The sequence below is a fragment of the Micropterus salmoides genome, unplaced genomic scaffold (genome assembly GCF_014851395.1).
Source record: "Micropterus salmoides isolate LMB-PRFRI ecotype aquatic unplaced genomic scaffold, ASM1485139v1 Ms_hic_scaffold_15, whole genome shotgun sequence".
Classification (NCBI taxonomy): domain Eukaryota; kingdom Metazoa; phylum Chordata; class Actinopteri; order Centrarchiformes; family Centrarchidae; genus Micropterus; species Micropterus salmoides.
Window position 1 is genome coordinate 16,571,457 of NW_024040596.1, and position 23,870 is coordinate 16,595,326.

The window sequence follows — 23,870 nt, forward strand, 5'->3', positions numbered from 1 at the left end:
CATCCTCCCCTTACTCCTTAGCCCCTCTTTCCCAAGAAGCACTATGAGTGTCTTACAAGCTGTGAGTTCCTAAAGTCAGTAGAGGGAGTGAAGCAAGGTGACTGTCCTGCCCCAGAGAAGGCCAGCGGCTTTGCAGCAGCCTGCGTTGAGAGCTGTGAGGAGGATGGAGAGTGTTCAGCCGTGAAAAAGTGCTGCTCTAACGGCTGCGGCCACACCTGCCAGCTGCCTAAGAACCTCTACAAAGGTAATACGACAGGCTAAACTTGCATCACATATTACAATAAAATGATCCCCAACAAATACTTGTAAATAGTTGTAATCCTTGATTTTACGACACCCGTGACGACCAATCCTTCAGCAGCTACATTGTCAGAACAGAAGAGCCACTTGGGTGTCTGTTTACATTGCAGCCAAGCAAACTCATCTTGTTTCACCTTAGTAGGTTTCCATACAACTGCAGTTCACAGTAGAAAGAGTTGGTTAGCTTACTGAGACGTTTGAGGAGTATAGCCTGTCACGTGCAATTCTTAACCTGTGGCTGCTCTTCTGTGTTGTATTATCGTCATGGCAAAAATGTGTGTGTTTTTTTTTGTTAGGTGCATTCTGATTTACTTTGTTAGGTGCATTCTGATTTACTTTGAGTGAGAGAGAGAGAATTGTAACTGTAAGTAATTGCAAATAATTAAAATTAAAATTCTTTGCATTTACATTAAAATTAAAATATGTTATAAACATCATAAACATGTGAAAGTGAAGTTTGTGATCTTAATACATCACCAGTATCCGCTTTATTAAATTTTAATAGTCCAATAGTCAGGTGTCCATAAACACGATTAAGTCCGCCATATCAACTGCAATGATAAATTATAATCTTAAACACATCAGTGAACATCATAATTTATTAATTAGAGGAAAAAGGGAGTTCTACCACAAGCCACTGATAAAGTTGCTTAATTATCCGTGCACTCAGCAACTCATCTCTTTATTTAATCATTGCACTTCTGTTTCCAAGAGGGACCAGATTAACACGATTCGTCAGCTGAATCATGGATACTCCCTCCCTCTCTATTTATCCTACTCAATAAATGATGTTTCATATCTGTTAACCGTCCAACGCGAAAGTCATGTTTTTAATGTGATCATTTTCATTATCTGTGTCGAACAAATGAGTCCCACTCTGTCAAACATTAATTTAAAATCTCAATGACGCAAATTGCAGATGATCTTAAACAAATTTTGACAACTTGCTCACAATCATATGTTTTTATTTCATCTCTTTGTATTCTACCTCACCCGCTCATCCTTCATGCTGGTTCTGTTGTCTATTGGAATATATCTTCAGTCTCAGATTTGCTGGATAAGCTTGAGGGTTTCACAGACACAGATGTACCCAGGAATCTTTGCTCCAATAAAACTGTTTAATGGTGTTGCCGTAGGCGGTCTGATGTTCTGAGGGTGCTGAGTCGTTATGTGAGCGAACCAAGAGCCTCTGAACTTGGTGATGGGAGCTGGAACTACATTATATACACTATCAGCACAGTATTGCCAGCAGCCTGGGGCCATAACAAAGTTGGGGAGATGTTGAAGTGAGAGCAGTGGAAGATGAGTCTAAACCAAGCTTTGAACTGCAGAAATGATCAACTATATGCTTTGAACCACACCGCAGTGAGTGTAAGCATATTTTGTGCACGCTGTATTAAGTTGACAGAGGCAAGAGCATGTGATTCGAGCTTGTGCACACAGAAGAGCATGCTAGTATTTATGTTTGATTTAGCAAAATCCGGAGGGACTTCACGGTAGATGTCATGCTCAAAAGGTGAATAGTTAATCGGGGAAAGATGAAGGCAGGCGTAACCTTGAAAATGTCAATAAGGTGACCTGGTCAATGGAAACCATTCACAGCACTGTGAGACCTTCAAATTAAGCAGTCTACCCGCTGATTTAGGCAAACACTGAGCTCATGATGGGTCGCCGTCAGCACTGCATTTACACTGAATTACACTGAGTGTTTTGGTGAAAGTCAGGATGGAATTCCTCTCCCAGTCCTCAGTGTTAAAGGTCTAATTAGCTGCTCATGGTCTGAAGAGCGTAATTGTTTCTATGTGTGCACAAGTGTATATGTAGTCTTTGCCATGATGAGCCATGATGCTGGAAGCCATTAACAAATGCAAGCGGAGAGAAATTGAGCGTTTCCCCCACTGAGATCACTATCAGATGTGTGTGTATGTGTGTGTCCTCAGGTTAGGGTATATATATATATGACACTGGACCCCCATCGTGCCTTTGATGTGTAACAAAGCTTCTTTTTTTTTCAGTAGAGCCTGATTTTGTTATCATCCACTGCTCTGTGATGTTGCCTCAAAGATGTGTTCTCGGAGGTGTGTCTCGGCTACAATATGCTTTGCACGTATGGAAATAGGTGGTTTATTAGGCTCTTCTGTATCTTTCATTTTCATATATTTCTAGTTCTCTCAATTTGCGTAAACAATGAAATGCAACCCAACGTTTTATGCATGGGAGCTCAGAGGTGGGTAAAACAAAGAATATGCAAAAATTAAATTAAATTCTGCGAGACTTTTCCTTACACTGTCACAACAACTCAGCCAGTTAATCGGTCCATCAGCCATCCTCAGTTTACGGTAAGACCTTGTGCTACAAGCAGTATTTGTAGTGTTTTCCTCAACCCCTGTAATTAGATCAGTCATTATGACAGTATGTGCGTGAGTATTGAGAATTATATTCCTGGAGTGTAATTGTTGGCATGATTAAGACATGAATGGACGCCATACTCTTGATCGTGCTTCAGCAGCAGTTACATCATGGTTTGGAGTAAGCGTGTGGCCATTGAAAAATGAATGCTGTATGATTCTTGGACCAAACTTGACCCGAAAGTTATCTTTGGAAAGAGCAGGCTGAGAGAGAGTGTATTCGTTGCCCTCCTCCACATTGCGGAAGAGGGAGGTTGTGTGTGTGGTTGTATTTATGTGTGGTTTGTGCTTTGCAGGAGTACTTGTGTGACTTTGTGGGAAGATGAGCTAAGACAGAGGGAGAAGAAGAATGCTGTGGTTACCTTGGTGTTCATTATTGCGCAGGAAATGTGACACGTTTGTTCACAGACACACACACTCGACTGTGGAGCTGTGAAACCACAGCACAATGACCCCCAGCTGTTAGCATGCAGAAAGCTGCTATCAGTGGGACAAAACAAAGTAATGACTCCATATGCATGTGGCTCAAGGACCCTCCCCCATCTTCCAGGATTTCATATGCATCAATCACTTTTACATGCACTGAATGAAGAATGAATAGAGATATAAGTAGATCAAGCGCACTGCATATAAAACACAGTCTTGATTATGTTGTTTACCGACATGAAGCGCAGTAGCCTTGAGCGCGTGTTGGTGCTGTTTATAAATGCGGAGCAGTGGTGGGCTGCTCAACAGCGACAGCAGTCCAACATAATGGTCTGAAGTGCTAGGTGATTTATTGAGAACTGTGGGATGTGTTCAGCCTTCTCCTGTACTTCCAAACTTGCTTTTCCAATCTCCATCTCATTATCACTGTACCCAGCGCTCAATCAACAACTCAGTACGTCTCCACTGCAATAAATTCACTTGAGAGAGTCAGTCTGACTTGGCTGAGCATTTGGCTCAGTCCTGCGCTTAATAAATCTCTAATTTATTGCACATGGCCACATCAGCTTTGTCTGAAAGGCTGAATGTGAAGGCCAATGATGCACATGAACTTTACATGTATGTGTGTATGTTTGCACTGGTGTATTTTCTGTCTGCAAGAGAGAGAGAGAGACGTTATGCGAGCCATCTTGCATACCTAGATGCAAACTGTGTGTATCATTACTAAGAAGCGCAGCTACTAAAACACATCCCTCTGGCCAGGAAATATCACAATCTGTCACAGTAGAAAGATGATGCTGTTGACCCACAGCATGTATTAAATCTATTGCGGTGAGGTCATGTCTCATTTTCAAATCTGTATCTGTCCAACCCCGATGGTGTCATTTATCTTTCCACCCAAGAAAGGAAAACAACAAATTTTATGTTGAAGTTCACCTACAATGTTCCACACACCGGTGATATTAACTGGTATCGTCTTCCTTGCTTGCACTTTTAGGAGTCCCTCTGAAGCCGAGGAAAGAGCTGGTGTTTGTGGAGCAGCCGTCAGGTCAGCTGGAGATTCGCTGGTCCTCCAAGTTTAACATTTCTGTCGAGCCTGTCCTCTATGTGGTGCAGCGTCGTTGGAATTATGGCATCCACCCCAGTGAGGATGATGCCACCGATTGGGAGACTGTGGCGCAGGTAGGAATCTGCACACCATACTTGCAAAATACTGAACCATGTAACTGAGAAGAAAATTTTTTCATCACATATTGTTATATGAGGGATTCTTTTTATCAGACATTTTGGATTTGTATCACTAAGAAATGTCAGCTTCACATGTCCCAGCGTGCCACATGCTACAGCTGTGAAAGTGCTGCACTGTGCTGACAGACGGTTGCACGTGGTTGCGCATTCCTCACAGTCACAGTGTCTTTGAAAGTTTGGCAAAGAGAAACACACAGATGACTGATGTGGCAGCAAACTCACATAGGGCTCTGACCCTGTGCGAACCCTGACCCCTGTGGTTTGCTCCCCCCCATCTGTCCCTCAGACTGCAGAGGAGCGCGTCCAACTGGCCGACATCAGAGCCAGCAGATGGTACCAGTTCAGAGTTGCTGCAGTCAACGTCCACGGGACCCGTGGCTTCACCGCGCCCAGCAAACATTTCCGCTCCTCGAGAGGTCTGTGTGTGTGTGTATCTACTTACTTGTGTGGCCTTGCTTTGTGACTAAGTTCCTGTTTGACACCCACTGCCCTCCATTTGTTATGGTTTAGACCTTGGAACAGGTGGAGCCTTTGGGAAAGAGTTTCAAGACTTGATTTGACAACTTATACAAAGCAAGTGTATGTGTTGAATATTCTGTCTTTGAAAAATTCAGTTTTTATTCACCTGCACTTTGCACCTTGCATTTCTTCAGTCTTTTTTGGACCTTTTTGTGTGATCCACTGCTAAGATATTCAACCATATAGCAGCAAGCCAAGCATAGCCAAACAAACATTTATCACTTTTAACTGATGTCATTTACTCTGCTTAGATGTGTTTATTTAAAACTGTATTCAGGTATACAACTTTTGAATTATTTCTTTTACCTTGTTAACCTGAATTGTAAATTTATGTTTCCCCTCCACGGTTTCCACACATTTCCCAGTGAGCTAAGGGGAAAGGCTAATTCCGATACCAAGCAGAATGCAAGTAATGAGTAGGGACTGGGTGCGCAGAACATTTCTTTTCTGTGTTGCAACCAGATCTTCAATTATGTCTTCAAAGGAGGGGTTTCCCCCTCTTTACAGTCATATAAAATGTAATATGTCTGAATTAGTCAGGATATTGCAGGTTTCAAATGAATGCAAGTGTTGTCTTGTTTCCAGATGGAGTGACGTAACCAGCCGATTCAGATCTTTGCCACAGATTAGTGCACAAGCTCTGATGGCATCTTGCATTGCTGCTCGACTCCTCTGCCCTGCACTTTTAAAGTTGAATTACACAAAATTGCAGTGTTGTGCTGCAGATGGCTTTTGTGAAAGCAATGGTGTTGTGCAGGGATTACAGGTTTGTGAATATAGTACTCTGTCTAGATTATATCTGATCCAGATCAGATACTGTGTGTTTATTTGACATGTAGAGGCAAAGCCATGTGCCCTCCAGTTCAGCCTTACCCAGCCCTGAATTCAGTGTCTGTAAATTTCTACTGTAAAATAGTGTCTGCATTGTGTAGATCACTTTTCCACCTGTGTAATGCGCATGGCACATCAACACGTGTTACCCACCTTATGTTATTTATTCATCAACATATATATGAAGTTGTTTAGTAGTGGAACACTGGCAGATTTCCTAAGTACTTCCCATGTTCTGCCAAACACTAAAAACTTGTGCCAAATACAAAAAAGTATTAGTGTGTTTGGTGGTGTGTGTGTTTTGACCTAGTCTGTCAATCCTTCGTCATACATTTAGTCCCCAGAGCGTTCTGGATGGCTGTCAGACAGAGCCAGACACCAGGTGGGAAAAGGATTCTGCTGCAGGGATGGAAACCAATCTCCAATCAGGCCAATCAGTGCCAGAACGTTGATAGATTGATGGGAGCTGTCATGGATTTGATGAACTCCTGGCCATTCTGTCATTCAATTGTTATTTATATAGTATGGCCATATCATCTGATTGCAGTTTTGCACAACTATACTTTGTAAGAACTGACTGCTTATTTATCTTGCACAGCCAACATCAGCTGGTATGTAGAACTGATGGGTCCAATTGTGTTTCTGGACTGGGTTAAATGTGTTTCAGGTGGAGATAGGGCAGGGGAGAGGAGAGCCAACAGGGCTGTGGCGTGAATCATTTTCTCATTACAGGGCTATTCCCTATGGTCTGGGGTCTGGCATGTGGTCCTGTCTTTCCTCCTGCACCAGGCTGACATCAGCAGCCGGCAGCAGGCTGGGTCACAACACATACAGATGGGTTCAGAACCAGCTTTTCTCTGGACACACATGCACATTAGTTTGAGTACAGGAATGCTGAGTTTGGAGCCAGCAACTGAGCAACATGTGTTTGTTAACCCCTGACCTGCGCTCTTGGTGCTGCCAAACGCCGTCATAGACGTGACATGACGCCTGTCATAATATCTCACGGCAGACTGTCAATGGAGGACAAATTACTTTACATGGTGTCATACTGGTCCCCCTCCTCAAGTGGTGAAAGGTGTCTTGGTCTGTAATACATTCAACCTGAAATTGTATTTGTTAGGTAAACTGCCCTGGCCCAAGATTTTATCACATACAAGTACCATAGGCCCACTCTGTCTTCCTCTCTAAATGTCTACAGAGGTACTCAAATTTGTCACTGCTGACAGTGTTGTTTCTTGTTGTTGCTATGTCTTCAGACCCTGCCGCCCCTCCCAGCCCAAGCAGTCTGCGTGTGACCAATGTGACGCTGGGAGACGAAGGCCTGGTGACAGCTCGTCTCAACTGGACCCTGCCAGAGGAGCCCGATATCCCCATACATCACTACAAAGTGTTCTGGAGCTGGACGGTGCCCACCAAGTCGATGGTGCCATCCAAGAAGAAAAGGAGAAAGACCACCAACGGGGTAATCTTCTCACCCTGTCTTAGTGATGTGTTCTTTCTCTTCCTTTCCTTTTTCCTCCCTCTAAGACTATGGGGTCCCGTCCAGGATTATCTCAGCATCTTCTTCTCTGGCCTCCACACAGCACTGTTAATATCCATGTAGGCCTGCAGTGGAAAAGAGGATAAACATAGAATAGGAATTGCATTTATTTATATATACTTGCAAGGCTATCAATCACACACACAGATTGATACAATGTGTTCTTCATTGTTTTATTCCTTCTACTGAAAGAACCCTTAGATGCACTGTTAAGCGTTGAAAGAAAACACATTAAGCGTGATAAATAGCCCTATTTATAGTTATAAATCGTCAATCAATGATTTCAAGGTCTTATGTTTCTTAAATAACTCAATTTGTGTAGTTTTTTGCTGTTGGTGTTATGGGTTTTTGGTTTTCGATTGTGTAATTCAGCTTTTTCTGAAGTGGGTTTATTTATTTAATTTGTCTAATTTTTAACATAGATATCAGTGGCTTCAAAGTCAAGTGGTTATGTAACTATACTCACAATTCCTATCCTATTATCTTTTGCAATAACACATAAAGAAGCCTCTTGTATAAGAGGCGCAATGTCTTCCAGTATCTTCAACCAAGTCCATTTGTCCTTGATTTTAACCTTCCTTAGACAGATATGACCTAGATGACTGAGAATCTTCAGACATGAAGTGTGTTTAAACTCAGGGGAGACTCAGTAAAACAGGACAGAACAGCTAAAGGCATCCAAGAAACATTGTCTAATGATGACATGAATATCATGTTTAAAAGAAAATACCATTGGTTCTTACTGTTTATGCCTTGGAACAGCTTAGTTGGCATACTCAAACATTCTCTGCTATTTGGTTCAGCCAGAAAGAAGAGTATTCATGACCCTTTGTCTGAGCTCTCACAAAGACAAAGCCCCCCACTTACAAGCACAAAGAAAGGATAAATAGAATTTGGTTATAAAAGCTTAAACAAACAGGCAAGCTAAGCGCTTACAAAGTTAGACTTCTTGGCATTGACATCTCAAAAAGCCACAGAATAATATTTTGATAGTATTACAAATTAGTTTTTTTGCTCCTACATAAAAATTACTCAATTACATACAAGCTTTTGGACTGTCACAGAACGAAGCAATGGGTCCATAAGCACATACAAATTTAATTGAACTTGTAAAAAAATCATATGACTTGATCACTGACCGTCCTCATAAACTACATACTTTTATACACATAACTGAATCAGTTTTCTACTTAAAGGTTTTGTGAGCCATTTGCACAATATATCTAGTAACGTGTGACCTGATAACACATACCTGTGTCTCAGTAGCTGTGGAGCATTTCATTAGAGACTGGAGCAGAAAGACAGATTGTCTAGACAGTCCACACACACCTCTATAGAGTCTTCTCCTGAATTAGTTTATGAAATGCATAGCAGATGTGGCACGGAGGCGATTGAGGTGGGAGACACCAGACACCTATTGACACATGTACTACTGGTTTCCACTTTGGCACCTCGGGGCTTTGAAAGCAGCCTGCTGGTAGAGGAATGTCAAAACACGCACAGTCAATAACAAGAACTCATCAAGCTCACGCTGATGGTGGAATGCTGCAAGTCAAACACAGTGAGGAAGCCCTGGGAGGCTCTGATAACATGGCTCCCTCACATGGCCCTGAAGGCTATCTCCTCGCCATGATACCTTCCCCAGCTCCACATGTGTTTTTAATAAGCAGGGCTTTCCCACAGTCCCGGGTTGGCCCAGGCTGAGCTCAGCTGGAACTATGACTGGGACAATGACAGGGCTTTGAAACAAGTCCCAAGTCGAGCGCGGTAACATACAAAATGCCAACATGCAAGTGTTCTGTTGTCACAGGCTCAGAGCTGGGTGGATCTGGAGGGACTGCAACAAAACTGCAGTTACACTGTGGAGCTGCAGGCCGTCACGTACTGGGGACAGGTGCGTCTGAAGAGCTCCAAGGCTTCTCTCCACTTCAGCACCGCCCAGAATAATGAGTCAGGTAAACATCGGTGCAAATTTTCTGTTGGTCATTCAACAGTCAGACTTGTAATGTTTTTTTTCCACTAGTGATGGCAGTGTTCATTGTTCAGTCCATTATTGTCCAGATTGAAATGTCTCAACTACAATTGCCATGAACTTTTTATATATATATATATATATATATAATCAAATCAAACGAAAACTTGGATGGACTGGTTTTTTGATTGCAAATCCATATGGCGTTGGCTGAAACAACCTGGCAGAATCCAATTTGTCTTTTTGTTTGTTTGTTTTCCTTGAGAGTTGAATTTTTCTAAATTGCTGAGAGTCTTCAGGCAAACAATCACGAGAATTGCAAAAAGAAGGGTACGCTGAGAACACATCTGCATTCATTCGGAGCTCCTGTGTTTTTAGGAAGACAGACTCAAGCCTCGGTGCTATGAGCGTGTACTTTTTAAGCATGTGTGGCTCTGGAGGGAATTGAACCTCTAACCTTGGCAGTGTTAGCACTGTGTGTACCAATCATGTTACACCACATCCATGCATAAAGAACGTGTTGTAACTGCTGTCATCTTACAAAGAAATAATTGTGTGTTTCTGTTACCATGCTGGAGAGTTTGCCACAACACACTGACTGTTTTAGCTACAGGAGCAAACATTTCTCCTTTCTCTTCCCAGTAAAATCAGTACTCAAGTCAAAGAAGGAGGAGATATCCCCTCTTGGTTCGACCATGGCCAAACGCCCCTCTGGCCCTCTAGAGGTCGGCACACCCTTCTACCAGGATGGCCAGCTGCAGGTCCGTGTCTACTGGAAGAACCGGGGAGGTATGCACTCTACTGTATTGATTTATAGCTTGGTTAGAATTTAATTAGAACCCCATTATGCCCATCAATCACAATGACTCATGTGCACCATAAGAAAGTGTTGACTTATTCTCAGTTACTCAAACAAGGGAAGATAATTTTTTATAAATGTGGTATCAGATGGTGTAAATAAAATAAATGAAACAATATGTCTTCGCAGATTGGTATAAACCTTCACATGGACTGGTAGACCCGAGCCACCGTTTAGTAAAGAACAATAAACACGCAGTACTCAGCCGTGCGATGTGATTTATTGACAGCTGTATTTAATAGATCCTCACCCTCGCACTAGCATTGAAGCGGCCCATTTTGTTTTACAAGCCCTGATGTCATAGGGAACAGAAACAGCCGTGGGTTGCAGCACTGCAAGGGGTTAAAGCCTATAGGAATGCCTGTCCCTGCAGCGTCCATTCCCCATCCCTTCTGTTAATACTAGAGTGGAAATATGGAAACCTTGAAAGCCATGCTCTCAGGGTAACCTGTCAAGTCCCATTCACTGGTCTATGTTATGTTACTAATATATGTCATCGCCTAAGCCAAACTCCACATCTTTGAGTCAAGAATGCAAACCCTGGCTGAAGGAGAGGCCTGGTGAGACACCAACTGCTGAATCAGAGTGAGAGAGAGAGAGAAGGGGAAGATAGAGTTGGCCCAGAGCTGTTAGCGAGGTTGGCCTGGACTCAGAGAGCTGAGTGATGCTGTCGGGGATCAAGCATGGCTAGGGAATCACAGTGTAGCAGAGCAGAGTTAATCCTGGTCCAGCTTCTTTTTCTGTCTCTTGTTTGCAGTGCTGGTCTGCAGTGTGTTTGCCACTGCCACTCATTAGTCTGAGGGATGACCCTGGCTTTGACTCTGACAACCTGGGTTCCACTACTGTAAACATACAGACATACAGATGGCCTGGAGAGTTGGAGTCTCTGGACATCTGGTTTGTGTGAAAGAGGAAAGGGACAGGTTAACTGAACCGTGGTTTAATTCTAACTCATTGTCTGTGTGATCCTAAGCAGCCTGGCCTCTGGGTTGTGTCCAGGAGACGATAGAGAACCTTACTATACACCAGCTCCGATAATATATCCCCATTTGCACACCCACACAATAGACAGCAGTCCGGCAGTGGCGGCACATCTGAGGCTTGCTTCCAGTCATGATTTATCGAACACTGCTGAGGTTCTGTTCTCCACCTGATTTCCATGTCCCATTTCTTGTTTTACATACCACTTCCCCTCTCCATCAGACCCGGCTAAGCATATCTTGTTTATTTTTTCCCGATTTCCCGGTTCCTTGTAATTCCTCTCTTCTGCTTCCAAAGAGCTCAGGGGCCCAAGTGCCAGATCTGTGTCTAAGCCTTCAAAGGACCACTTTTATCTCCTCACCACAACCCAGGCCCCCGCCGAGGGGTGAACATAGCATAACTCAATTATTAATCGGAGAACTATTTCACATATCCATACGACACCATTGAATGAATAATAAATATAAGATGAGGGCAAATAAACACTGCTGATGAGCTCAGGAGGAGCTACTGTACTGTTAATGAAGCGAATGTTGCTGCTGGACTCCGCAGCTGACAGGGCTGGTGTTTCCCCGGCGTAACCAAGGCTGCTACTCCACTGATGAGAATGCAGATCCTTAAAGTTGAAACAGAAAGGTGTGGGTTGGGAATTGAGTCCAACAGCGAAGAAACAGAAAGGTCTAGGAATCATTCCAGCCTGTCAGATTGTCTCTTGATATCTGATTAATGTTCTGTGGGGGCAACAAAACTAGATCTACTGAACTGGACTAAGTCGCAGTTTTAAGATATCTCACATTACTTCATACGATACCACACTACATTGCAGAGTTTGAGAGGCAGATGTGTTATTCTTCTTACTACATTTATTTGACCACTTTATTCATTTGATGCTTGTGTCTGATACATGCACATACGTTGAGAGCAGTTTGGAGTTCAGTGTCTTGCTAAAGGACACTTTAACATGTGGAAGAGAAGCTCAGGGATTGAACCACCAACCTTGCAATTAATTGCTGACTCGCTGTTTCAAATGAGATACAGCCACGTGTTACTAGTAACTTTGCGGATTAACATTTTGCATACAACACCTATGATGTTCTTATAAATACAGCTATTATTCATTCATAGTTCATAATTTACTATTGGTTAGTTTCATCTAGCCAACAGTATATTAAGTATATAAAAAGTTTTATAAAATCTCATCCTCCCTTTGCTTCAGACCCCACCGTAAGTCGTTACCATGTCCAGTGGATGCCTGAGTTCTGCAGCCACAACGAGACCCGAGGACCAGAGAAATTAGTCACGCAGGTCAGTCCCCACCATTTCACATACCTTTTAACTGACGGTCCAATGACAGACACAGTGCAGCAGTGCACAGAGCTATGGCTTGATCCACAGCTTTGTGCTATGCAAAGCACATGCCTAACCTTTTGAAAGGACAGCTCCGCTAAAGAAAACAACTCCACCGAGTGAGCCCGGAGCCCTGTTGCGTTGGATTTGCACTGGGCAAATCACGGGCTGTTGTTTTGAATATTATGAGTCAGTCGTGTGGTCAGGCATGTGGTGTGTTGGGCAATAAAACGCATTTACTTAAACAATGTTTCCCGGAATGGGGGATCATTCACCTCCAACTGCCCCAGCCACGCTTTTGCTTGGGGCTTTGTTTTAGGACGCAGAAGGGTCTGTATAGGGGTTTGGTAGAGCCTGGGTGTGGGGGGTTAACTTTTGGGGCTCAGGCTGATACAGGATGGCAGAGTCCTGGCAATCAACGCATTCTTTTGGGAACAGTGCTCTGGTTGCTAGGAAGTATACATTCATTTCTATAGATCGCTGGGAAGGATTCCAGGCTTGTGCTTTTATGTGAGCACAGCGCCTCATTCACTTTTAATCAAAGCCGTTTCATATCAGAGAGAATATACGCACACCCTCTCTCAAGGGACTGCCTGAAAATGTAGAACCTCTTTATCACAACTGCAAGCTCTAAATCCACTAGTCAGCTGTATTTTTGGTTTGTTTCCTCAAAAAGTGATGAGAAAGGCATTTTTTGTTAAGATCAATACCTGATTAAAGTTAGAAATGAGTGTAAAGTCTAAGACTGCTGCACAGAATTCATAACATTTTTCAGACCATTCTCTTTTCAAATTAGACATGAATTCACTTCAGTTGCTTAATTAAGTTCTTGTTGTGTTCCTGCTACATGTGGAAGTTATAAAAAAAATCATTTATATTGTAAGTTGAATAGAAGAATGGTGATCTAACCCCTACCATGTGAGTGTTCAAAGTGGTCCTGTAATGTGGGGCATGTTCCTGAGGCCTGAGTGGGAATGTGATCTGCTCTGGTGCTGTGTATTTAATTATCTCTGAAGCTCCATGGGACCTGACCTGGGTGACATGTCAAAGTCATCAGGGCTGAATAATGTGTTTCTTGGCTCAGGAGAACTACATCAACCTCCCGGGCCTGCTGTTCTCCTGCAAGTACAAAGTCACCGTTCACATGCTGAAGTCCAAGAGACGCTCCAAGGACGAGAGCACCACCTTCCTCACACCATCCTGTGCTACCATCCGGAGCAAGACTCACAAACACATCCCCTGCCCAGCGGAGGGAGGTGAGTAGTCAGCGGTTTGACATGTAAAGGGCATTTTAAAAATCGATCTATATTAACGCAGACACAGAAATTGGAACACTGTGTTAGCAGCATATTATAATCATGATAAGGGATAAAATCTATGCACTCTCACATTTCTGGAAATACATCTGTATTAGTTACATCTGTATGGTAAATATGGAGCTACTGCTAGCAGCCGGTTAGCTTAGCTTAGCACAAAGACTGGAAACAGCTAACCTGGGTCTGTCCAAAAGTAACAAAATCCACATTCCAGCAGCTCTAAAGCTCACCAGTTTACACGTTATATCTTGTTTATCGTCCTGTTGTCACTGTGAGGTTGCCTGGCAAATAGCGGAGACTCCAGAAGTCATTGTGCCCAGCTTAGATATACTCCATCATTTTTATACTTGATGTTTTGTACAAATTAACTAAACAAGAATGTAAGAAGTGATATTTGTGAGATGCTTGGCATGGCTGTTGGATTTTGTTTCCTTTTGGACAGAGCCAGGCTACCTGTTCCCCCCATTTGTGCTAAGCTAAGCTAAGCCTGCTCTAGCTACATCGTAAGCATACCGATGTGTGAGTGACATCAATCTTGTTATCTAACTCTCGTCAAGTAAGCGATTAAGTGTATGTTCCTTTAATATCAACGGCCTGGCTGAGCCCACCTGTCTCCTAACAGCTCCAGGGCTTCCAAAGGTGCTGGCTAAGCCAGAGAACCTCACGGCCTCTTTTTCCATCGTTGAGGGAAACATCACCGGCAACTTCCTGTGGCGTGTATCCAGGGTGGCTCCTCATCAGCGAATCACAGGCTTCCAGGTCACCTGGGCTGAGATCACCACTGAAAGCCGGCAAAACAGCCTGCCTAACAGCATCATCTCCCAGTCACAGATCCTGCCTCCCGTAAGCCTGTTTTTGTTAAAATGTTTTTCTATTACAACTCCCGTAGTAGCCATAGAGTATAGTCTATCAAATGCTTCAGATTTAATGTTTCCATATACCACAGGGACCGTGCTCTGTCATATATGTGTGTATATATATATATATAGTCATTAAATTGTCCCTTGCAGTGGGAAAGTATGTTCAATCATTTCATTTCACAGCATCTGTCCAAGGTGAGGGTGATTTGAGGATAACACTGTTTTGGCCTCTTTGCATGAATCTTGTGATAAGCGGTTGTGTGCAGACAGACACAGGGATAGATCTGAGGAAGTGTTGTGTCCTGCTGGAAGTTCTCCTCCTCTACCTTTTCATCTGCCTTCACGTCTTCCTCTTTTATCCTCCAGAGAGCTCTGAAAAAGCCGCTCTTTGACATAATCTGCTCCATCAACAACACGTTCTGCCTATCTGCACCTCCCAGCCTCTGGAACTCGTCTATAAATAAAACCACCCACCGCACACTTATCAAGCTGGCAGCAAAAAACGAGAGACAGCAAGCCTTATGAAAACAAAGTCTTTGTTTTTGTCTGTGTCTTGTGCAAAGACAGCCACCAAGCTGATACTTCCCGGTTTTACAGCCTATTCAAATTCGAGACCTGTCAAAGTCAAAGGCAATGTTCTGTTGTATTTCAACTGATTTCATGTCCTCTGCTGCTCTCTTCCCTCAGGACCATAACTTGCTTGTGGTGTCCAACCTGCGGGCATCCACCTACTACAGACTGGAAGTGCAGGTCATAACAACTGCTGGAGAAGGTCCTGCTACTGTCAAGACCTTCCAGACCCCGAACATATTACCAGTCATTCAACACCGTAAGTACTAAGTCGCTGTCAGCTGTTGCTATGCAATGACAGCCAGAGGAGTGTGTACCTTTTTATTAGCTAATTTTAATTATGTGTTGGATATGTTTGATATGTTAGTATCGTTGGTGCTGCATCGTGTCCACTAATGTGATATTGTTTTTGACTAAGTTTTGTTCGGTGGCTGTTACTGATCACTGCTAACAGCATACTGCATAGGTAAAAGCAATAGTGTGACATTTTAGTTCATTTGTTTATTTGTTTTCTTGCGAGAGTTAGAAGATCGATACCACTCTCACGTCTGTGCAATAAATATTAGGCTCCAGCCAGCATCGGGTTAGTTCAGCATAAAGACTGGAAACAGCTTGCATGCCTCTGTCTAACAGTAACAAAATCTACCTTCCTGCATCCCTAAAGTTCACTGACTAACACGTTGTTCAGAGCCAAGAAATAGTGCGGCACGTAACTCCCCATAAAACGGTAGATGCCATTTTTACTCTTCAGTTTTAAACAAACAAGAAGAACAAGAACATGTTGATTAGTGAGCTGATTCACCAGAAAGTTACAATTCATACAGGGATGATCAGTATATATTTTAATATCAACAGAGGGAATTACAGAAGTCCCCCTCAGCTCTACAGAGTGTGTTGGCATCTTTCAGTTCACTGTTTTGGTTTTTGGGCCCTCTCTCACTGCTCTCATTAGCATTGTTCAGACGCAGCAGGCAGCTGCCCAGCACCAAACAGCCAGCTTGTAAACATAGTTTAGCATTTAGCAGCTAAAGAATCAGATATTTCCCTCATGAACTGGTTGGGAGCAAAACAGAGACAAAATGAGAGTGGATATTGACCATACATTCATCAATTTGCTAAAACCACTCAAAGTTCGTAGGGAATCATATTTTGTTTCTGCTTGTTTCCGCTGCCCCCATGTTGCCAAAATCAGCAGTTTAAAGAGAAAAAAGATGCTGTGCTTCCGCCACATTACTTTGTGTTAGGCAGCATAATTTTTAAGCAAAAGACACTTAACACTGGGTGTTTAGCTCAGCAAAAGGAGAGGATGTAAAAAGTATTAATGGTCTAGATAACAGGTTAGACACGGTTGTGTATCAGCAAGAAAGGCTAGCAAAACAAGCACATTTTTATTGTATGAAAAAACAGTAGATCATTACTACCCTAAGCCCTGAATCTCTGAAGTGACATCTGACAGATCTCTGATAATAATGTGTGTCTTCTAGGACCCAGACTCCGGCAGCACCACTCTCACCACCAGAAGCCAACAGTAGAGAGACACTGAGCTGCAAGTCGAGGCAAACCCAATAGGGAGAAGTACCAGTGCTCTCTGCTCCTGTCTGTCAGGGAAGGAATGTGTGGAACCAAACAGAACCACAGCGCACCAGACCATGAACTGACCCCCTTGCTCGTGAAATATGGGTCCATCTTCTCCAGGCTCCACAACACTTCAGCTATTCCTTCTTAACCCCTCTCTCTTGACTGATACATGTCACCAGACGGGTTGGTCTGTACAGTGAACATACATATTCAGGAGGTTTTGAAATTCTAGGTAAAAGTAAGTAAGTAAGTAAAATTGTTGTCAACCAGCTGCTATTCTACGCAGCAAACAGGATATTAACAAAATTTCAATTGTGTGGATCAATGACAAAGAATTAGTTCATGGTATAGAGAAAAAGAAAATATTTTGGCAACTTGACTGAAGATGGTTGATCATGGATCGTGATGCCAGAACTGTAAAACAATTCATGAAGAATGAAAAGTAGAAATTCATCTATTTATTTTGTGTTACCCATTAAAGAGGCGCTTAGGCATACAGTCAGTACTGATGGATAATGTAACTAAAGTCAATGTTGTTAACCGAGAATATTTCACATAGTATGTTGCATGTAGTACATTTGATTTTTGAACTGTAAATTAATTACTTGCTTCAAATTGAAAGCTTGTAATGGTTTTGCATGACAACCGTTAGCATTCTGTTGGCATGAAATAATGTCTGTGTTACCTCTTTTCAGTATGTTAGCAATATTTCATTAACAGATTAACAAAGAATTATATTGGGAGTAATATGTAATGTTTATTAATGAAATTATAACTTGTGTGGAAATGATGAATTGTACATGTTCTTGGCTGTAGAAATATTTGTCGTGGAACAGTCAGTGAATGTCTATATTTATTTATGTGTGTATTACAAAGTTTGGTTTGGATGTGTGTGAATGTGTATGTTTTGCGTGTTCTAGTCTCAAGTTTTTGATCCGGCAAAAAAAATCTTGTAAAGACATTTTGTAAAAATGGAATTGTAAATACAGTCTTATGTTACATGTTATTTTTCCATGGTAGAAACTGTACAAAATGCTAAGTAATAAAATAATCCTCAACCCGTTCCCTTTGCTGTTTGTTTAATCGAAGCGGCTGTGAGAGGTAAATAGACATGCTTCTCTTCCCAGTATCCAACTATTTGGCAGTTAATGTTGCTTATTTTGGCTGTAAAACCCATCATGGCAGACTCTGTGTACAGCATATTCACTAATCGGTCCAGGAGCCTGAGACATGCGCTATGCACGTCCAAATAAACAGGTCATCTAGCTCAACAGCCCGAGCGAATTTACCATTGCTGAGGTCGGGCACCCCTCAACATAATGCTCTGCTTCTCAGAGCACTTGTGTATTTGAAAAGTATTAAATCCCTCCTCTGCTCAGCTGCCTTTCACCCTCGTAAAAGGAAAAGTGGAAATGTTTACAAAAAAATAAAGCTAAGAGTGACCCTGTGAGATGTAAGCCTAAATGTGTGGATTGCATGATTTTTTTTGTTTAAAACAGCATCTCAGCCTTTTTTAGCACGCATACAATAATGCTGAAAGGAGTGCACGCAGACTAGTGTCTAGTGTTTATACCTTTTATATATTTTATCATGCAGTGAAAGATGCATACATTACATTCTTAATAGTGTCAGTGAGATAGAGGCTTATTTACACCAGAGGTGCATGTGGTTGTTTTCATTACATTTACATTCAGCTTACAGCCGCTTTTGACCAGAGTGACTTAGAAGTGTGTTCAGGAACAAGATCTGTTGTTAAAAACTTTCTTGCACTGCACTAATAGTATTCTCTTCAATTGATGGTTCATTCGTCCATTTTTGGACATCAAAGGACACAGACTTTCAAGTTTTTGTAATATATATATATATATATATATATATATATATGTTCCTGGTCCTGTTGCCTTTCCTCTGTTTTTGGGCCATAGTCTTGTTTCAGACTGCAATTCTAATTTGCCTTACCTTTGATGCACAAAATGAGTTTCCCCAAATAGACACATATTATTCCAGTGTGCCACTAGCAAAGGCATGGTTTTCTGTTCTGCTCCTGGAGGTTAATCAGTGTCAAGTCAGTATTGCAAATAAATTAAAAATTTGAAATCATGCACTGTATTTTTTTGTTTCTGTATGAAACGGATGCAGTGTTTGCATATTTATGCGTGTGTGTGTGTGCGTGCTTGTTTTTATAAGTGGACGTTGCTGTCCAGATGTTTGAATTTGAAGTCTGTTCTCAAATAATTCTGAGCACTTGTTTTCACACACTCTTCAGTGAGTCAAACCTTCGCCACTCACTTCTCAGGGATGTTGTTTATGTACAGTTCTATTATGTCACAGGAGATTAGTTCCTCTTGGTCTGTGCGCCCTAATCCCTCTCTCTTTTCTAGGAGCGGGGCCAGTGTTTAGCCAAGGCTCCTTTCTATGCGAGCCAGCCCAGCCCCTCTCTCTTTCAGACTGTCACAGTCATTCTCTACACACACCAAATACCATGGCCCTCAAGTGTGAAAACCTCGAAACAAAAGGGCCTCTAGCATCTTTTGAGGCATGTTGCAAGACGTCCAAGTCTCCGAGGACACAAAAGAAAGGGAAAAAATGCAACAACTAAATAATAGGCCAGTCGTCAGTACAAAAGCTTTGTCTCTGATGGTACAAGGCCAGTGAGGGCTTATTCACTTTGCATGACATTACATCCCTATTGTGAAACGCAGGCAGGGGATATTGCTTTCAAATTGAAACACATACTTCTGAAAACAATATTATTCATTTGGCTCTTTGAATAAGTGAAGTCAGTTAAATATTTACAGGTCTTCTGGTTGACATTAGCCCTCATCTTATTAGAATTGAGAATAACAGTGAGTCCATTCAGAGGAGCGCAACAAAGATAGGCTGTTTCTCCCACACATTTCCACTGACTGACCCCTTAGCACCCGTTCTGCAGATTAACATTGCAATGAGTCGTGCATCACTATTTATCAAATTTAAACCACTTTTATGAGTCATCATACAATAGTTGACAGGGCCACTGTAACATTACTCCTTAAAAGATGGGTGGAATTTAAGTTTTGATGATAGGTACGATCCGAGCTTGACTTTGAAGAATGAGGCAAAAAATAAAATTAATGGACTTTACTTTGCCTTTTCAGATGACACTGATGGTAACCTTAATGATTTGAAAGCAAATTTTACTCTCATGTGAGTTTCAGGTCAGTGAGATCATCGAGCAGAGCCAGGCATTCGCTCTAGATTACTACCACATGCACTACATCCATTTGCGCTGGTACTCCTTCAATATGATGAGATGGAATATAGTGTCTGTGAGATTGATGAAAAATAACCAGTGTTTCCCCCCCTCCATTAGGAAGGCAATGTTGCTTTAATGCTGTGGTATGGTGAGAAATCTGACCTTGCCCTGGGCAGTGGGCATGTTTCTGCTTAGGCTCGGGTGAGTGGGACCAGGCAGGGGACACATGAAAGGATTTCTCTGTCAGGCTGCAAAGATGTTCAGTCTAAAGTCTAATGAAGACCAGAACACATGGACAGACCTGAGTACATGCATGTCTCACATTATACAAGCACATTGAGCTACAACACTGTTGACAAGCTTGATATTCTTCTCCTGTTCTTTAAAGGTTGACAAAGTGAAAACCTTGATAAGTGTGTGTGCTGAGATTAAAAAGCTACCAGGACACTGAAGTAAACATGCCACATCCAAAGACAGGCTGATATTGTGTTTGTTTTCTCTGTCTTTCATTTTAGCAACTATTTCCTTTGCCTGAGTGGCTCCACAGGGAACTTGATTTCTAGAGTCTGTGCCTGGAAAAGCTTTCTTTCATGAATATTTTGGAAGAAACTGAAGATGTGCCATCTTGGGTTGTACAAGTCAGCAGCTGAGCTGCTGTAATAATACCACAAAAAAATTCTTTCATATAAACAAAGTTACCAGCTTATAAGGTACACCTGTGCAATCAAATGCAATCCAATCCAATAGATCTCCAATAACTCCAGTCTCATAATGTTCATTGTAGATGACACTGTGTCAGAGAGCAGTTGATTCAGCTATTTTGTGGCAGCTGTGGTGGAGACATATTGGGCTATTATAGAGAGATGTGTTGTGGGAGGCAAAATATTAAATCATCTCTCAGTATAATCAATGGTGGAAGATGTACTGCTATCAACACAATGTAAAAATCCTCTCTTACAAGTAAAAGCCATGCATTCAAATTTCTACTTAGGTAAAAGTGCAGAATCAGTGTAATCAGCAGAATGTAATTAAGTAATAAAGTACTAATAAGGTAAAATGAATCTCATAGTGTTATTTATTATGTATTATTTCATTATTAGTATTGTGGCTAATTATTACATTATATATTATTTATATCATTAATATTGGAGCTCATTTTAATTTCTTATTGCAAGGTCTTTTGATCTATAATAATGCTTCATACTGTAGTTTGTAATCTGATCAAATGTTTTGCATTTAAACTTTAAAAGTAACAGTTTTATAAAATTAAAATACAATTAAAAGAAAAATAGATAATTAAAAATCAACTAAAATCAGGAAAGGCTCTTCTATAACAGTATGTTTTAAGAAGAAGCTTAAAAGAGTTCACTGACTCAGCTGCCCTGATTTCCTCTGGCAGGCTTTTCTGGAGCCTCGGGGCCCTGACAGCAAACGCTCTGTCCCCTTTAGTTTTCAGTCGAGACTCTGGAACAGACAAATGACCTCTACCTGAGGATCTCTAGGTACGTGCTGGTGCGTATGGGACAAACAACTGTACAGTGCATCTTAAATGTCCATGGAGCACTTCCTTTCCAACACTGACTCTAATGCAGTATGATAGAACAACAATGCTAACTACAGCCTCAAAAATGACCATACATTGAATTAACACCTCACTGAAATACAGTGCAATGAATATAAACATTTGAGCTTCACAAATAGAGGATTAAGCTATTGCATTGGAGTGTGCAGATTTAACCAATAAAATCATTGCTAAGTGTAATTATTGATAGGTCTTTTATTAATGTCATTACTATTGCTATCATTTCCAGTACTATTTTTCATTCTTTATTAACATCTGTACCACTACCACCATTACCATTGTTTTACATCTCTATGTGGAACTTGCATTTGGCTACTTAGTGCTCTCTCTCCCTCTCTCTCTCTCCCTGTCCCTCTTCCCATTCCTCTATTCCTCTTCTCCCAGCTGGTCGAGGCAGATGGTCGCCCACCCTGACTCAAGGTTCTGTTTGGGGTTTCTACCTATTAAGAGGGAGTTTTTCCTTGCCGTTGTGGTCAAGTGCTTGCTCATGGTGGGAATTGTTGGGTCTCTGTAAATATTACGGTCTAGACCTGCACTGTATAAAAAGTGTAATGAGATAACTTCTGTTATGAATTTAATTGAATTGATTTGCATTGTAGGAAACCATTTATCTATGACTGCCCACATCATTATTCCCACAAGTCACAAGCTAATCCTACAATTAACCTATAGTATGAAACACTTCACATACATTTTCCCATCTCCTGAATTGAAACACACTTTGGAGTTTAGGTCAAAGGTAAGTGAGAGGTCTGGTATGTTTGTGTTTACAAAGAAAATGTCTCCAGAAGAATCATTATCCAGAGCCCTCTCTCTAAACCAAACATCTTTAGGCATACAAAGTGGTGAGATCAGGAAGGAAAGCACCATCCAGCTGGGTAATAGCTGTTTATAATCCCCTCTGATTGGTGTTAATCCCCTTAATGCTCCTTCCTGAGAATAAACACATGTTGACCCAAGTGACCCGCTTCTAATTTATGAAGTTAGGAACTTTGGTATGCTATCATCTCTTCATTGTGGTCAATCCAATTTTACACAAGCATGTATTGAAGCAAAATGTGCTCTTAATGATACAATTTAGATACAATCAAGTAATAACTCAAAATACAACAGCTGACACTTTTAAATTGGAATCACTGGCTGGTTTCTTCTTTTCACAGTACAATACACCCCCCCCAGGCGTGACTAGTGGTGAGGGGCAACTTTCCTCCTTGTGTTCTTTTCTGCTGTGAAGTCAGTGTGCAGAGTCGGTCGCCGAGCCTCAGAGGCAAAGCAAAGTTCACAGGTCACCATGTACCCAGGAGGATGGACGGCAGCGCGAGGGCAGGACCAGGCTCAGGGACAAGGGGAAGGGTCAGGGGTCGAGTTCAGATGGAATCCACAGAGAGGATGTTGAAATAGATATTGTCAGGGGGGAACAGACTTTCCTCCACTTTTCCTGCTGGCCTGCCGCTAAAGACTTCACAAGGTGGGCGCCGAATCAGAGACTGTAAACACATTTCCAACTCTGAGCACTAATTCAAAGGTGTTAATAAGATGATATATCTGCCCTCCAAAGTGGCAGTTACAGTAAAAGAGGCAGTTATGACAGGCATAATTTGATGTGTAAACACTAAACGCTTCAGCGCCACCGCTTCCTCAGCATGTCGACATTAACTTGCATGACAGAAAAAGGAGGTGTGAAAAATGTGTTCCGAGGGATGTTTAGAGATTAAAATCCATGCACTTTCTTTTGCTGTTTTTGCAATAAACAAAAGATCAGATTCTTACTTGAGCTCAGTTACATATTTTAATTCAGAGACTTCTCTAAGGAAAAATCTGCTATGTCTCCATCTTGATTGTTTAAATCGTCAAACCATATGTATGTCTGTTCTCTTCATACGGAAGGACTGCTATGGCTTAACATCTGGTTCATAACCTAAATAATACATGTTAACTGTTTGTTTACATATAGAAGGGTGGCAACTGTGGAATTATTATGTAAAGACACTGGGGATATTTTTCAAAATTTCTGTTAAATCCATTTGTTGTCCTGAGAAAATCAAAGTGAGGCATGAGCTGTAAAGGGAGCATGAAATTGATTAAACTGTAAAAGAGCAACTTATGTGTGCAATCATTGGCACCCCCCCCCCCCCCCCCCCCCCGAAAACATGGCACAACAATTGACTCCCCAAATAAATTAGCACCAGGATAATATGATTTTTTTATTTTTTTTTATTTGTATGAAGACATTGATCTAAATTCATTCAAAACAAAGCCAGCACATGGTTTAGCAAATTGCAGTGTTTATATAAT

General features: G+C 41.7%; 1 protein-coding gene across 1 annotated transcript in view; it reads left to right on the top strand.

The window, feature by feature from the left end:
* LOC119904170 (anosmin-1) overlaps nucleotides 1–17,821 on the top strand; it is a 39,571-nt gene extending 21,750 nt beyond the window's left edge. The window contains exons 4-14 of the mRNA XM_038720638.1: nucleotides 22–244; nucleotides 4,132–4,316; nucleotides 4,669–4,798; nucleotides 6,992–7,197; nucleotides 9,086–9,230; nucleotides 9,890–10,036; nucleotides 12,304–12,392; nucleotides 13,519–13,690; nucleotides 14,373–14,593; nucleotides 15,298–15,439; nucleotides 16,665–17,821. Coding sequence (XP_038576566.1) covers nucleotides 22–244; nucleotides 4,132–4,316; nucleotides 4,669–4,798; nucleotides 6,992–7,197; nucleotides 9,086–9,230; nucleotides 9,890–10,036; nucleotides 12,304–12,392; nucleotides 13,519–13,690; nucleotides 14,373–14,593; nucleotides 15,298–15,439; nucleotides 16,665–16,723 — 1,719 coding nt within the window. The 3' untranslated portion in view covers nucleotides 16,724–17,821. The remainder of the gene's footprint in view (nucleotides 1–21; nucleotides 245–4,131; nucleotides 4,317–4,668; nucleotides 4,799–6,991; nucleotides 7,198–9,085; nucleotides 9,231–9,889; nucleotides 10,037–12,303; nucleotides 12,393–13,518; nucleotides 13,691–14,372; nucleotides 14,594–15,297; nucleotides 15,440–16,664) is intronic.
* The last annotated feature ends 6,049 nt before the right edge of the window (nucleotides 17,822–23,870 follow it).